General features: G+C 31.1%; 2 protein-coding genes across 2 annotated transcripts; both read left to right on the forward strand.

Moving 5' to 3' along the window:
- Positions 1 to 1,363: 1,363 nt before the first annotated feature.
- Positions 1,364 to 6,579, forward strand: LOC110662494 (WRKY transcription factor 72A-like). Its single transcript, XM_021821462.2, has 6 exons — positions 1,364 to 1,608; positions 2,037 to 2,120; positions 3,312 to 3,392; positions 3,810 to 4,361; positions 4,441 to 4,554; positions 5,521 to 6,579. The coding sequence occupies exons 1-6, from the start codon at positions 1,501 to 1,503 to the stop codon at positions 6,469 to 6,471; spliced, it is 1,890 nt and encodes a 629-aa protein (XP_021677154.2). The 5' UTR covers positions 1,364 to 1,500; the 3' UTR covers positions 6,472 to 6,579.
- A 2,100-nt stretch (positions 6,580 to 8,679) lies between these two features.
- Positions 8,680 to 14,740, forward strand: LOC110662493 (ubiquitin-conjugating enzyme E2 2). Its single transcript, XM_021821461.2, has 6 exons — positions 8,680 to 9,008; positions 9,837 to 9,970; positions 10,061 to 10,086; positions 12,952 to 13,041; positions 13,144 to 13,232; positions 14,324 to 14,740. Exons 2-6 carry the CDS (start codon positions 9,846 to 9,848, stop codon positions 14,450 to 14,452), a joined length of 459 nt encoding a protein of 152 aa, XP_021677153.1. The 5' UTR covers positions 8,680 to 9,008; positions 9,837 to 9,845; the 3' UTR covers positions 14,453 to 14,740.
- The last annotated feature ends 472 nt before the right edge of the window (positions 14,741 to 15,212 follow it).

A 15,212-nucleotide genomic window follows, 5' to 3' on the forward strand; every position in this document is an offset into this window, starting at 1 on the left:
ATGTATTTATTTTATATTATAAATTTATGTAAATTGATAACATTTTTGTCAAAGAATTATTTTATAAAAAATATATTAAATTAATAAAAAAAATTACACTTAGATATAGTATATTTAAAAAATATATATAATAGAATGTTATTTTTAACTAATAATAATGTTATATATTTTCACTCTTATTAAAATTAAATAATTCAATTTATTATTAGTAATTTAATATTTTTATTATATTAATAACAAAAAAATTCTATCTTTATATTTTTAAAATAATATTATTTTCTCATCAATATAATGTATTTTCTTAATTTATAAAAAATAAATATTGATTTATATATATTATGAGATAAAATATAAATATTTTATGAAATTTATATCATTTTTTGAATAAAGTATTTTTATTACATTTTAAATGAAATAATCATGAAACCTTCTATTAATATATGTATAAAAAGAATTAAATATATATTTAATTAATTATATCATAAATTAATTAAACTTTTATTATTATTATATGTAAAAATTTATTCAAATTAAATTAAATAAGAAAAAAATTTTAATTTAAAATTTATTGAATAATAATAATTTATCTTAAAATGAAATTAAAATTTAAATTAAAAAATAAAAATTATAAATTATCATGAATAGTATGAGCATGATACTAGTACTTTAATAAAGGTTGATCTTAATCGCATGGACTAATAAATAACACCCATTCTCTATCTCACTGTTTAGATAAATTCTATGGGTACCGTATTAAGTAAAATTTTATTTTATTTTATAAAAAAATTTAAACTCTATTATATTTTATAAAGTAATATTTTTTTCATAAAGCAATTATTTCATTAAAAAATATTAAATAAACGTAAAGATAGTGAAACTTAAAGAAAAGAAAAATACATACAAATATGATTTTTACATAAAATTAATGTAATAAAACATTATTTTAAATTGATAATATTATGAAAATAATATTTTATTACATTTACAATTATATATATTTATTTTTTATTTATAACATAACAAAATTATATTATTTTATAAAACAAAGTAACCATATGCCGTTTGAAAAGAAACTCCAGTCATCCGAGGTAACAAGAAACCTGGCCACATCTTTGACCATCAACCAATGCCTTTGTGACTTTGGAATACGAAACTTCAAACCTGCTAGCACCAGTGAATTAGGTGGGGTCCGAGCATTGCGGCTTAAACCCCTCCATTTATTATTATTATTATTATTATTATTATTATTATTATTATTATTATCGTGTCTGTCATAATAATCGTTGAATTTGATTTCTTCTAGCTTTCTTAGTTTAATATTAAAAGAAAGTATACGACTGTTCTTTACTGCAATTGGATTGAGGACTACTGTTTCCTTACTGCAATTGGGCTGTGAGTTGAATTTTTTTAAAACTAGTCAAATACTGCATGCTCTTTTTATATAAGGTGTTATTTGGATGGCTGTGAAAGAAAAAGTAAGAAGAGAATAAAGGGTCATATATGGAGGATGCCTTCAGAAGATCTGGTCATGGAGCTCTGCCCAAGGAAGAGAAACCACCTGGTGATGATCATCATGAAGCTGCCTGCAAAGAAGAGGTTCTTGCTAAGGTAAATAATAATAATAATAATAATAATAATAATAATAATAATAATAATAATAATAACAACAACACCAATAACAAGAGCTTCTTCTTCTTCTTCTTGTTTTGTGGAGTTTTAAGGGAGAGGGAAGCAAGGAGGGAAATTAAAATTCTTTTTGGATCCGTAAAATTTATGCCAGAACCAAATTATTGTCAAGTAACCAAGATTTTGGTGACTGCATAGGAAGAAAAAAGAAAATAGAAGTTTTTAAAAGATGTAAAATAAATAGATTTCATTTGGTTTATTTTCAAGATTTATTGCAGCAGATCTTGTTTTAATATTGCAATATAATACATATATTATTGCTTCTTCTTGTTCTTTTATTTATTCCAAATATACATAGATATATTCATTAGCTCACCCATCTTTTCTCTATATGTATGCATGCGTTTCAGGTTGAAAGCAAAAGAGCATACCATGAGAGTAGTGAAGATCTGAAATCATGTTTACATGATAAAGATTTAAGCTTGACCAAGCAGGTAATAGATGTTGAGTTTTGCAGCTCTCTTAATCAATTTTGGGTATTATGCATTATGCTACCTGGAGTTCTGGTTATATAAACTTACAATACAAAAAGATGATGAAGTAGATGGCTTTTTGAGAGGTCACTTTGATGTTCAAGTCAATGTGATTTTGAGAATAAAAATATACATACCTGTTTCTTATTACTTTGTTGGTATTTATAGGCTTTTTAGGAAAATAGTAATTGCTTCACATATGGAGATAATCTTAACTGAATTTCCGAAATTATCTATATAAAATTCGCTCTTTACTTAATTGTTGGTGTAATTATTGCTTGATTATTGGCATGATTATTGCTCGGTACATCTTTTGTTCAGCTTATTGGGCGAACGAAGGTATTTTTTTCGGTTTTATTTCAGTCCATGGTACTTTATTCTGTTTGCTTGATCTTTTAATCTCTAAAACAGTATTTGACTTTCCTAACTGCCATGTTTGGACATTTATGCAGAATTTTGATATCAATACACTATTTAAAATCATAAAAAGATCATTATCATCTTTAATATTGATTGGATCTATAACCACCATGAATTTCTTATCTTCAAGTAGTTGGAACTTGGAAGTACTTATAAAGGGCTTTTCATTTAATGTGTATAGGCGTGGAAACTGATTAATGCATGGAAATTTCAGTGAAAACATATGAATATATATGATTTGCCAATATATAGCTATACTGTAAATGCGATGGGACATGGCTCATCAACATGTGCAAAAATGTCTTCTCCTTTGCCCAAGAAAATAACTGGTTGGGATTCTTCCAAAACAACAATCATGAATTATCTGGTCTAAAAGTCATATTAGTTGACTTAGCTGTCTAACAGTTAAATTTTTGGACCAAACCTTTGATTAGTTGGATTTTTCTAACTCTTTTCATGTGCTAATTAAACACAGCTAATCATAAAGACGACTTTCAAATTGAATTTGGTTAGTTGTTATTATTTTGTTTATTAATCCTTTGTTTATTTGCACAAATCCAAATATTTTTTCATCTTATATAGTACTGTTTGCATTTTTGGCTAATACACAGACAGGTGAGTGGGGGATAAAGGGTTGGCAAACCATAGTTGTTTAAGTCTTCCATACATGTAGTTCTGTTTATTTTCCTTTTCTCTCTTCTTAACATTTTCTGAACTTTGATGCCTAAACAGGTACTTCTTGCAAATGATAAGAAGGAAAGATCCACTATGGAATCTGATTCAAAAGCATCTTCTTCCAGCCAAAAGGAACAGGTAACAAGCTAGCTAATTTTCTTGTGTTTTTATTTTTTATATATTCCAAGCCCAGATAATCCTGGATCTTGATGGAATTTTTCTTTTCTTCAATTTGGTTTTATTTCTTTAAACATCATGAAATCATTAATCTAAAGGGTAAATTTTAGAATACAACTTTTATATGTACAATAGTTTTATTCTATTATAATTATTAATTATTGTAGGTTTCATTTAAATCTTATCATAATTAACAATCAAAATTACATACAACAGACTAATGAAATAATTTCTCCAATCTAACAATAATAGAGGATTGATCAAGTTTAGAATTAATATTGTCAAATATTTAATTACCTTTTTTTCCTTTGTTAATGATTTTCTTATAATAAGATAGCTGGGGTAATTTTGTTTCCTCATTTGCATATTAATACGCAGGATAATTGGCTTGAATCAGCCAGAGCTGAAATGGGAGAGGTGAGAGAAGAAAATCAAAGGCTGAAAATGTGCTTGGGTCAAATGATGAAGGATTACCAGGCCCTTCAAATGAAATTCCATGACATTATGCAACAAGAAGAAACAAAGAAATCTACCTCTGCAGTTGATAACAATCATCAAGCAGTTGAAGAACCCGAGCTTGTTTCCCTTAGCCTAGGGAGATTTTCAAGTGAATCTAAAAGGGATGGAAAGAGCAAAACTAACAGCCATGGGAAAGACGAAGACGATGAGAAAGCTAATAATGAAGGTGATCTATCTCTTGGACTAGACTGCAAGTTTCAAGTGTCCAAATTTCATAATGCAAATGAAGCTTTGCCAAAACCAATAAGCCCTGTGAACAGTGAAGATCAACCAAAGGAAGAAGCTGGAGAGACTTGGCCGCCACTAAAGGTTCTCAAGACAGTACCAAGTGAAGGAGACGATGAAGTTGTGCAACAGAGCCCTCAAAAGAAAGCTAGGGTTTGTGTGAAAGCTAGATGTGATACCCCAACGGTTAGTATAATAATCAATCCAAAAAGGCTCAAGTTTGATCCTACATCCATGAGCTAAGTATTTTTGTTCATACTACCAGATGAATGATGGATGCCAATGGAGGAAATATGGACAGAAAATTGCAAAAGGAAACCCATGCCCACGAGCATACTATCGTTGCACTGTTGGATCATCTTGCCCAGTAAGGAAACAGGTATTCGCAATTCATTATCTCTTTAATTCTTTTGATTTTAAGCCATGGAAAATTCTCCTTTAAACTCATTTATTTAGAGTTATTAAATTCAGATTGAATTGATTAGTGAATTGGTGAATTGAACCCCAAGCTGATCGAACTGAATCTATTAGTCGGATTAATGAATCAAATCCTAAATCAGTTTGAATATATAATTAAATTAGTGTTATCCAATTGACTTGGTGATTAGGCTGGTGTGACTCGATTGACCTGTCCAATTTAATCAATCAATATGAATAATATATTTTTTTTCTGCGTTGGCAAATAATTGAACTCAAAATCTTATAAAAAGTTTTTAAAATTAAAATCAATTGAGCTAATTTTGTAGTTGTATTTTTAATATTTCAAAATATATATACCTTATTTCATAATAATATGATAAATTTTATAAAAAATTTTTTTATGTGTTTTATTATTAGAAAATTTTCATATAAAGTTTAAAACTTATTAAAATTTGTGTAAATATAACTTAATAAATGTCAAAAGTTTGATTTTAAATAATTAAATTTTAATTAATTATATTTATTTATTTATTTATATTAATAAGTGTTATAATTAATTTATTTTAATTAATTTTATATTTAATTAATTTTTAATCACTCATTCATTAATTAAATCATTAACCCACCAATTAAACCACTAATATATTATTCCAATCTCTTTGCCAAATTAACTTCTTGACAAGGTTTAATAACACTGAATTTATCATAAATAAATAAATAAATAAATAAATAAATATATATATATATATATATATATATATATATATATATATATATATATAATGAAATTTATGTATAAAAATAGATAAAAATCACATACTTATGTATAAATCAGGTTTCCGTAAGCATTATACTAGCAAATGAACATGCAACTTCTATCTCTTACTGAATAATTTTTTAATTATATATCGGATGTACATTGTAGGTTCAAAGATGTGCCCAGGATTTGTCCATTTTAAACACCACCTATGAAGGAACGCACAACCACCCACTTCCTCTTTCAGCCACGGCTATGGCCTCCACCACTTCTGCTGCTGCTTCAATGCTGTTGTCTGGGTCATCATCATCGAGTTCTCAAGCCGGCCCCAACCCATCAGCCACCTCCAGCACCACTGCTGCTGACCTTCATGGACTAAACTTTTATCCATCCGATAACTCAAATTCAAAGCAATTCTACCTACACAACTCTTCACTTTCAGCTTCACCATTGCACCCAACAATCACTCTTGACCTAATTTCAAACCCATCTTCATCTCAATTCAATAGATTTTCTTCAAGCTATGCTCCTATTCCAAAATTCGCTCCCACTAGTCTTAACTTCAGCTCTTCTGAATCTAATGCGGTGCCCTGGGGCAATGGGCTCCTCATACATGGTAGTACGTCTCAACCCTACAACAGAAACCAACTTGGAACTTTAAACCTAGGTGGTAGATCACCCATGGAAAGTAGCCATTTTCAACCCTACGTGCAGAAGAAAACCCCAGCTACTCATCAGCAGCCATTACCAGATACTATAGCCGCCGCAACCAAGGCAATCACAGCAGAACCGAGTTTCCAATCAGCTTTAGCAGCTGCTCTCACATCTATCATTGGTAACGGCAGTGGCGGCAGAAGTGGTGGTGCAAATGTGAGCGGAGTGGATTACTTAGCCCAGAAGTTGAAGTGGGGAGAGCACTTTCCTGTGGCTAGTGGCTGCTCTTACTCATCGTCACCAACACCTAAAGGCAATGATATTGCATGTGCAGCAAGCTACTTGAACAAAACGACTTCAGCAAATTCTCAACCTGGTACTATGTTTCTGCCATCTTCATTACCTTTCTCTTCCCCTAAGAGTGCGTCTGCATCTTCTGGGGACAAAAGAGACCACTCTAGTTAATACTTTAATTTGTTTGAATTTTGTTTTGTGTTAATAACCAGTAATAATAATATATGAGGATTTTTTTTTTCTTGCGTGGGTAACAGCAAGCAAGGGAATTTTGAATAAGGATTATTTTTCTCACCAAGAGGGCACTCTAGCTAGTTACGATCTCTCCGATTAATATTGCTTGGTGAGCAGATTTTGGTTCAAATTAAAAAATCAAATTAAATCGAATCATTCAGTTTAATTGATTTGGTTTTAAAATTCAATTGGTTCAGTTTAATTTTATATTATAAAAATTTCAGTTATTTCGGTTCTGTTCGGTTTTAAAGAGAAAAAAATAAGTTAAACTGAAACGAACCGAATAGTAATTTTATATACTCAAATCAAACCAAATCGAATTAAATTGATTTTTGAATTGATTTATTTTTATAGGGAATTTATAAATTATATTTAATTATATATATATAAATTGTTTAATGTCATTGATTAATGGTTTGTAGGTTCAAAACAAAGTCAAAATTATATCAAATAACTTGAAAATCAAGTCTAAATTTAAAAAATAATAAAAAATCAAAATCGATCGGTTTGAACTAAACCGAACTGAAATAGAATAGTTTGGTTTGATTTTATTTTTCATCTATTTCGGTTTGAATTGATTTCTAAAATATGTTATTCAATTTTCATAATTTAATTCAGTTTGGTTCGGTTTAAACCGAATGCTCACCCGTACTTTTTAAATGTTGTGAGTTTCAACATGCATGAGAATTAAGGTTAAAATTTTAAGCCCTGATTTTAATATGGATGCACAATATAGGACTGGTTTTTTTTATTTTATTTCATTTTATTTTATTTTTACATGTAGGGTTGGATTTTAATTAACATGAGAAGGATATTTGAGGAAGATAATGATGGAATTGGTTAGAACAAAATCAATTTCAGTTGGCTTAAAATTGAATCAAATCAAACTTAAAATCAGTCCAATATTTAAAATTATAATTAAATCACCATTCACTTTGGACCTCAAGTGAACTTGAACCTTTTCAATCGAATTGGAAACGAGAAATTTGACTTAAAGGCCTTCTAAACTAACCTAAATCTATTCTAAAATATAATCGAACCATGGCATGACCCTAAGTGTAAATTTTTTTAATTGAAAATACCAAAATTATGTTTGAATCATGGTTTAAGATGGTTTCACATTATATGGTATGGTTACTCTATATGTTTAGAAAGATTGTTCTTAAAAAATAACAGTACTGTAACCATCATTTTACCATAGTTTTTCAAATCTTTAAATTGATAGTTTGGTATAGTTTAAAATTTTTGTTTTATCATTCTATTCCTACATAATATATAAAATTTTAATTATATAACTTGAATGTTATATATTTATAAGGCATATTTAGTGATTAATTAGAAAAATAAAATGTCTTTAATTATTATAATAATATTATTTATAAATTAATATTTTATTTAAATAAATATTTTTAAATTATTTTTATATTTAAAACAATAATAAATAATATTTTAATAATTTTTATATTTATTTTATCATAATATACCATCTAATAAAAAAAATTATTAAACTATCTTATATCCTATATTTTTTTTAAACATGTTAACGATCACAATCAAATTATACAATAAAAACAAAATAACGCGATAAACTTTTTATACATTGAAAATTAACAATATTTTTATATAAATATTAAAAATATTTAATGAAAATGGTGATGAATTTGAATTCAAGATCTCGATTTCTTGAATTTGGATTGAAATCTAGATTTTTTAGATTACGACACATGCAGTGGAGCAATCGCCATACACTATATGAATATAGTAGAAGATAGATCTCCGGATTTGTGAATATTTGCTTTATTCTATGATGATGATGATGAATAGCATACAAAGACAAAGTTACGTTTGTACATCTCCACAGGTCCCCCCCTCACATTAATATTACATCCAGTCTATACCTCGTATAATTAGACTCCATAATATTTAATATCTTAAAAATTATAAAAAAATATAATTGAATGAGATTCACTTTGAAGATCATAAGAGCGCTGAACGTATTATTAAGCTAACGGAGCAACAGAAATTAAATCCTAATAATAATAATAATAATAATAATTAAAAGAGCCAAAACTAATAATTCGAGCTACGTATGCCGCGGTATAATTATACATACGGTAATGACACGGAAAAGAAGTAACAGAGAGAGAGAGAGAGAGAGGTGGGGACAAGACGTCGAGACGAGTCACACAACAGTAAGCCAACAACATCCCAATAACAAAACCGACTTCCGATTCCTTTCCCCATCACGCTCTCTTTTCGTCTTCTCTTCTTTCGATATACAGTTTTTTTTTTTCTCCCCTTTCTCTTTCTGGAATGGAAGATTCTTTCTCTCTCTAGATTCTCTCTTCTTTTGTTCTCCTCCATTCATACTCTAGTTTTTGATCGATTCTCATAATTGTAATTCAATCACATCTCAATTCAAAACCCTAGCTGCACCTGCCTCTCTTTCTCTGTCCTCGCATCTACTTTAACAGGTTTGTGATTTATCTGCCTCAATTCTTTTAGTTTGCTTTTCTCCTACCTGATTTTCATGTGTTATTTAGATCTGCATACAAATTGGAAGGATCTCTATTATTTGTTTGGTTTAACTGAAAATTGTTAACCCTAGTTTTTTTCTTTTTTTTTTTTTTTCTGGATTGTTTGATCGCTACTTGCTTCGATATCTGATGCCCGGATTGTGTAACCGGAAATCCTGGTGATAGCTAGTTGATTGATGCATTTGCTTATGCGGAAATAGAACTCTTATTCGGCTTAATTGGAAGTTTCTCTTTCGTTTGGATTTTAAGGTCTCTTGTGTGTTTATGATAGATTGATTTTAAAATGTATGCATATGCTAAGTAGACATGGAGCAGTAAATTTTTTATGATCATTTGAAACAAAAAGTAAATCTAAATTACTTGGTCGATGTCCATTTACGTGTTTGCTAATTAATTTAAAATTCAGAAAGCGTTATTCAATGCATGGTAAGCGAAAATTTTCATTAGCTAGTTCTAGTTATAGAGGTGACTTAATAGTCACCCTCTAAAAAATACTAGGCCCGCTTGATCTGGCGATTCCAAAAATCACTGCTTGTTCCTATCTTCTTTTAAGATTGCTCCATGATCCCCAGCTATAGACTACAAACAGGGTATAATTGTGGGTGTGCAGGTAGAGAAGTGCCACGAGATGGCCATCTCCTACTTTTGCTTTTGTTATGTTCAGTGACAGTTCAAGAGTGATATCAACTTGGTTGAATTTTGCTTTATGTAGTCCAAATAATTTACAAATATGACTCAAGATGTTCAACGGATTGGGATTTGTAGGTAGTGGCAATGTCAACTCCAGCAAGAAAGCGATTGATGAGAGATTTTAAGAGGTTGCAGCAAGATCCGCCTGCTGGGATAAGTGGAGCACCGCAAGACAACAACATAATGCTTTGGAATGCTGTGATTTTTGGGTAAGTTAATTTGTTTATATGTTTACGTTGTATTCTTTTCATTTTTGGTTAAACTACTTATGATTTTTTTCCCTACTGTTTGGGTTGCAGTCCTGATGATACTCCTTGGGATGGAGGTGAGTAATATTTGCTCTAAAGCTTATGCTTGAGGAAGGGATGTTCCAAAAGGGTGAACTCATATGACTTGCAGCATGCTTGTTCTTAATTGTTGCATTTTGGATTTTTTTGGGCTTTGTTAGAGTATCATGTTGTGCTTCAGGTGTAATTTGTACTGTATTCATGCTCCTTTTTGTTGGATTTCACATGTCTAATTTATTTTTGTTGTTGGACTTTGAACATTCTTTTTCCTTTTTCGTAAGCATTAGAAAAGTTCAATTACATTAAGATATTGCTTTGCATGCATGTTTAGATTTATCATTTTATTAGTGACAATTGAGCTTCCTGGTCTTAAAAAACAAAAAATTCCCTCTTTAATGAAGTTGGATTGTTTTCTTGCCTATATAAGTCTTACATATGAAGTTGGTAAGAAATGATGTAACTGCATAGAATATTGAAAGACAATAGGCTTCTTATACATGACTATTTGAGATCAGCCAGCCACTCAAGGCATAAATCCCAGTGTGAGAGGAGTTGTTGTTGCTAGCACATCTCGAAGTTAATTGGCTTTATCATTAGTTTTGTGGAATTATGGTCCATCTTTTTACCCCATATTGATAGTTTGTTCTGTCCAACACATTAGAAACATCCTTTTGTTGTTAATACCCCATATATTTGAAGTTAAGGGTTTATGAGAATGGTACAGATGCATGCTTACATACTTACGTAGACTTTGGTTTCTTCCAAATGACCATAGGGCATGGAAGTTAGATAGGCCTTAAATTTAGAAAGAGGGCAGCTATTTTGTACTGCCAATGTTAACTTCTGACATGGAAGTCTTTTGTTATTCTTGTAGACTTGTTTTTCTGCGATATAAGTATAAAATTAGTCCATCCACAGAATTTAGATGGCCCTTACTGTTAGAAAATGGAAAGCCAGATAAGCCATTGTACCTATTAATCTTAAGCTTTATGATGGTCAAGTGATGTAAATTCAGGCTTTAATGTTTCTATCAGTGTTATGTATGTATGTGGTGCTTGTGCTTGCATGCTTTTATATGCAAGTCTTGCCTCCTAGATTTTACTAGTTTGATGATAATAAAGATAAAATTTCCTTTTACAACTTCAGCTGATGTGGGAGGATATTTAAAATAAATAAATAAATAAATAGCTAGATCAACCTTATTTAACCTTTGCAAGTTGTTCTCAATATGACTTTTTAAATATCTTTTTGTCTAGTTTGTGTGTGAAAAATGATACCGGATCAATTTGGAGTTGGGGAGTAAGAAGGTGTGTAGGGTTGGAAAATACAGATTTCACCATTTTGGAAAATGAAAGTAAAGGATACACTTAGATATCACCACTCCAAGGATACAGCAACACCATGTTGAAGGTAGAGTCTATGAATTCTTCCAACATGATGGCAACCAACCAAAGTGAATTAGAATTCAGGATGAGCTAGCATCTCTCAATTGTTCACAAACTCAAAATATATCTCCTATATCAATTGCATCAATTCATTTATGCTTGGAACATCCCTCCAAGTATGGGAGACACAATAATTCTAGTAGGACACGATAATTGTGTCTAGATAAAAGATAGATTTGATAAAAATCAAATCTGTCTTTTTTACATGTTATTGTTATTGCGCTAACCTAACTTAAGCATGGTGCACCAATATTATTTGATGAAAACAACACACTAGTTTGCTTGTGCTTGTGTCTTTGCTCGGTTACACCCCATATTCCAGTGCAAGTTGATGGGCGCGTTGTTATGCAAGGTATGGCTGCCTTCGTTAGCCTCCAATACATAATGGGCTTGGGATTGGACTTCTACTGGATGTGGATTTACTTCATTGGATTGCCCTTCAATTAACTCGATTGGGCTGAGAATTGGATATTGGCTGTCCACACTACCATCTACATCACAAAATATGTTTTGTTGGATGATCAATGTTGTTAGAGAGTTGCGCCTCAGGCAAAAGTAGCATAGGGCTCTAAGTCTCTAACCATAACACCTCTACTGGTGAAAGGCAGGTGACCTTTAAAAGGCACTTGCCTTATGGCCCTAGGCAAGCACCTAGTTCCAAGCGCAGTGCCCTAGAAAGGCACGCCTTCTTAATTTCCACCACATGCAAGAACTTCCATTGGCAACAGTCTATCATAGTATCATTAGACTTAGAATTTGTTGATCTACTGGAATTCGGTATCAATATGCCAAAAAGTTGTTGGAATTGTTGTCATTAGCAATGAAAAGTCGATAGAATCTCTTTGAACCACCACACTTGGGATCGCTGATCGCCCATATCTCCATTTTTAACACTCACACTCCTTTGATCCCTCTTCACATATCTTGTTTTCAATCTTCTCACATTATCTCTCTTATATTCACTTGATGTTGGACTCTTCTGTTTCTAGGTTATCTGAAATTGCCTTTTTTTTTTTTTTTTGAAACACCACTAACAGTACTATTTGAATCCTTCATTTCAGGATTTCCTGAAAATGCGTTTTTTTTAAAAAAAAAAAATAACATGCTATTTCGGTCATTTATTTCTGGATTATTTGTCATTTGTTTCAGGGCTATCTAAAAGTACTTTTTGTTTTTCTCTCTCTTTTTTTTCCTCTTTACTAACATCACCAATGGGGCTATTTGTCAAAGGAAACTGATCCTTAAGTTGTCTACTTGTGTAGTATCCTCAGCGCAATTGAAATGAATAGGGTAGTTTCTGCAATGTGCAAAAAAACTTAATTCTTTTGCTTCCTCCTTTTTATCTTTTTACATTAGCCTGTCTGTCGGGGTGTGTTCGTTGGAATCTTTTATTTGTATATATCTTTTATGACTAATATAATGCACATCTAAGAAAGCTTTCTTTTTGAGTTCCTTCAGGCACGTTCAAGTTGACTTTACAGTTTACTGAGGATTATCCAAACAAACCACCAACAGTGCGATTTGTATCTCGAATGTTCCATCCAAATAGTAAGTCAGAGTGGGAACTATCCTATTTAGTGTTCACCAATACATTTGATTATTACTTTGGCTGTTATTTCTGACCGAGTTTGTCCTTTTGATTATCATCAGTTTACGCAGATGGAAGTATCTGTTTGGATATTTTACAAAATCAGTGGAGTCCTATATATGATGTGGCTGCTATACTTACATCTATACAGGTACAGATGATGTTTTATTCCTATTGGTCGATATGAGGATTTTTTTGTGAATAAGACCTGTAATTTGAGCACTAATTTTGCTTGTATTACTAAGTTTTCATTCCTGAGCACAATGTGTATATGTATGCATTGAGAGAAGTGAAAGGTCTTGTAATTCCCACAAATAATTGATGGTGCCTTCGTTTTTTTTACAACATGTAGTGCCCTGCTGCATATGTAGGTTGTCTATTGCCCTGGATTCTTTAGCAATGGTTGATTCCTTCTCACATATTCATGCTAAACTTGTTGAATGAATCCAATCAACTTCCTAATGAACTTGTGGGAATCTTACCATATTCCACCAAGATTGTTGAAATTATGAGAGAGAATTTGATTCTCATTGTGCATGAATTGGTCATTCCCAGGTCCCAGCTTTATGCTAGTATGTGTTGTGTACTTTCACAGATTTTCTAAGATTACTATGATCTGTTGTTTAGTAAAGAGAAAAAGAATAAAAGGATTGTCAAACCTTTAAGTTTTGGCCTAAGAGTGATTAGAAATTGATTAAAAGTCCAGATGGTGAAATATTAGTAAAGGATGCATTCTATTGTGCCTAAGAACATCAAACTCTTGGTAAAATAATAGAACCATAAGAATCAAACCTAGTTTCAGGATAGCATGAAGGGTAAACATAATCTCTTTTGAGTTTTGAGTAACACAATTTTCACAAATGCATGTAGATATTGTAAAAGGAAAGGTGAATACTTCTGTTTATTTGACTATTATAATATGTTGGAACTTTGTTGCTGCATTGGACTTCAATTGATTTGATGTCATTTTACATATGATTTAAATAAATGCATAAGGGATCAGGGATCAACTTCCTGACCAAAAATTTGTACTCGTGATGTCCCTAGACGTCTATGATCCACCCATTTTTCTGCATGATATGATGGCTTGCACCTTAATTAAATGTTCAAGTAGTAAAAAAGTTATTTTTAGCAATGTTTTAAATTAGTTTTCCCTTTCCAACGGAGCTAATTTCTTTTCTTTGACTGATTATCACTGCACAATCTACATGATGACTGAGGTTATATATGTGATTATTGCAGTCATTGCTCTGTGACCCCAACCCCAATTCTCCTGCAAATTCAGAAGCAGCTCGCATGTTTAGTGAAAACAAGCGTGAGTACAACCGAAGAGTTAGGGAAATTGTGGAGCAGAGCTGGACGGCAGACTAATCTTGATGCTTTGGCGGGGCAGTCCAAGTGAATGTGAAGTTTGGAGGCATGGCATGTGACAAGTATCATGTCCTTTAAAACTGTTCTTGTGATATTATCGACTTTTATCCTGTACCCTTGGCTTCCCTCCCAATTATTGAATGTTAGGGTTATTTTGTCTCTGCTTTAATCTGACTTCCTCATTGCGTGTCTTTAGGCTTCATGTAAAATGGAAATTTGTGTATCAATTTGCATTGGATTGAATCTTGGTGCTTCAATATAAAAATTAGTAGACTGGTTTGATTACAACTGGTAGAAAATCGCATTAAATATCTTGCAAGAGGATATACCAAATCATGGCTCCTTGTGAGACTCATATATTTCTAAACAAAAGCTCTTGAAAGGAAGAAAGCAATATTTTCTCTACGAGAGAGGTGGAAGATCTCCAAAGCCATGTGTCGATTGGATGTGTGGACTATGAATTTCAAAAAAATTTAGCATAAATCAATCATTCGAATCTGGGAAATTAATGTAAAAAAAAAAAAACAAAATAAAAGAAAATTCTAAGTTTTAAATTTCATGAATTTATTATAATTATATGGGTCTGTCTTTATTTTTTGTCCCAATCGTGGCCTAAATTATATTTGGAGAGAAACTCAGAAAAGAAAATGAAAAATAATAAAATGGCAACAAATGAGGAGTGGGAATAGATAACAAACTATAGGGAAAGAAAGACTATGATTTTGAAATGTACAAATAAATGTAATGCAATCATATATAT

Source organism: Hevea brasiliensis, chromosome 17 (genome assembly GCF_030052815.1).
Source record: "Hevea brasiliensis isolate MT/VB/25A 57/8 chromosome 17, ASM3005281v1, whole genome shotgun sequence".
Lineage (NCBI taxonomy): Eukaryota > Viridiplantae > Streptophyta > Magnoliopsida > Malpighiales > Euphorbiaceae > Hevea > Hevea brasiliensis.

Excerpts from the sequence above, each read along its gene's own strand:
- LOC110662493 (XM_021821461.2), top strand. The coding sequence starts at position 9,846 with ATGTCAACTCCAGCAAGAAAGCGATTGATGAGAGATTTTAAGAGGTTG. Across the intron at positions 10,087-12,951 it reads TGATACTCCTTGGGATGGAG|GCACGTTCAAGTTGACTTTA; the intron begins GTGAGTAATATT and ends GAGTTCCTTCAG. Across the intron at positions 13,233-14,323 it reads CTATACTTACATCTATACAG|TCATTGCTCTGTGACCCCAA; the intron begins GTACAGATGATG and ends TGATTATTGCAG.
- LOC110662494 (XM_021821462.2), top strand. The coding sequence starts at position 1,501 with ATGGAGGATGCCTTCAGAAGATCTGGTCATGGAGCTCTGCCCAAGGAA. Across the intron at positions 2,121-3,311 it reads ATTTAAGCTTGACCAAGCAG|GTACTTCTTGCAAATGATAA; the intron begins GTAATAGATGTT and ends ATGCCTAAACAG. Across the intron at positions 3,393-3,809 it reads CTTCCAGCCAAAAGGAACAG|GATAATTGGCTTGAATCAGC; the intron begins GTAACAAGCTAG and ends ATTAATACGCAG.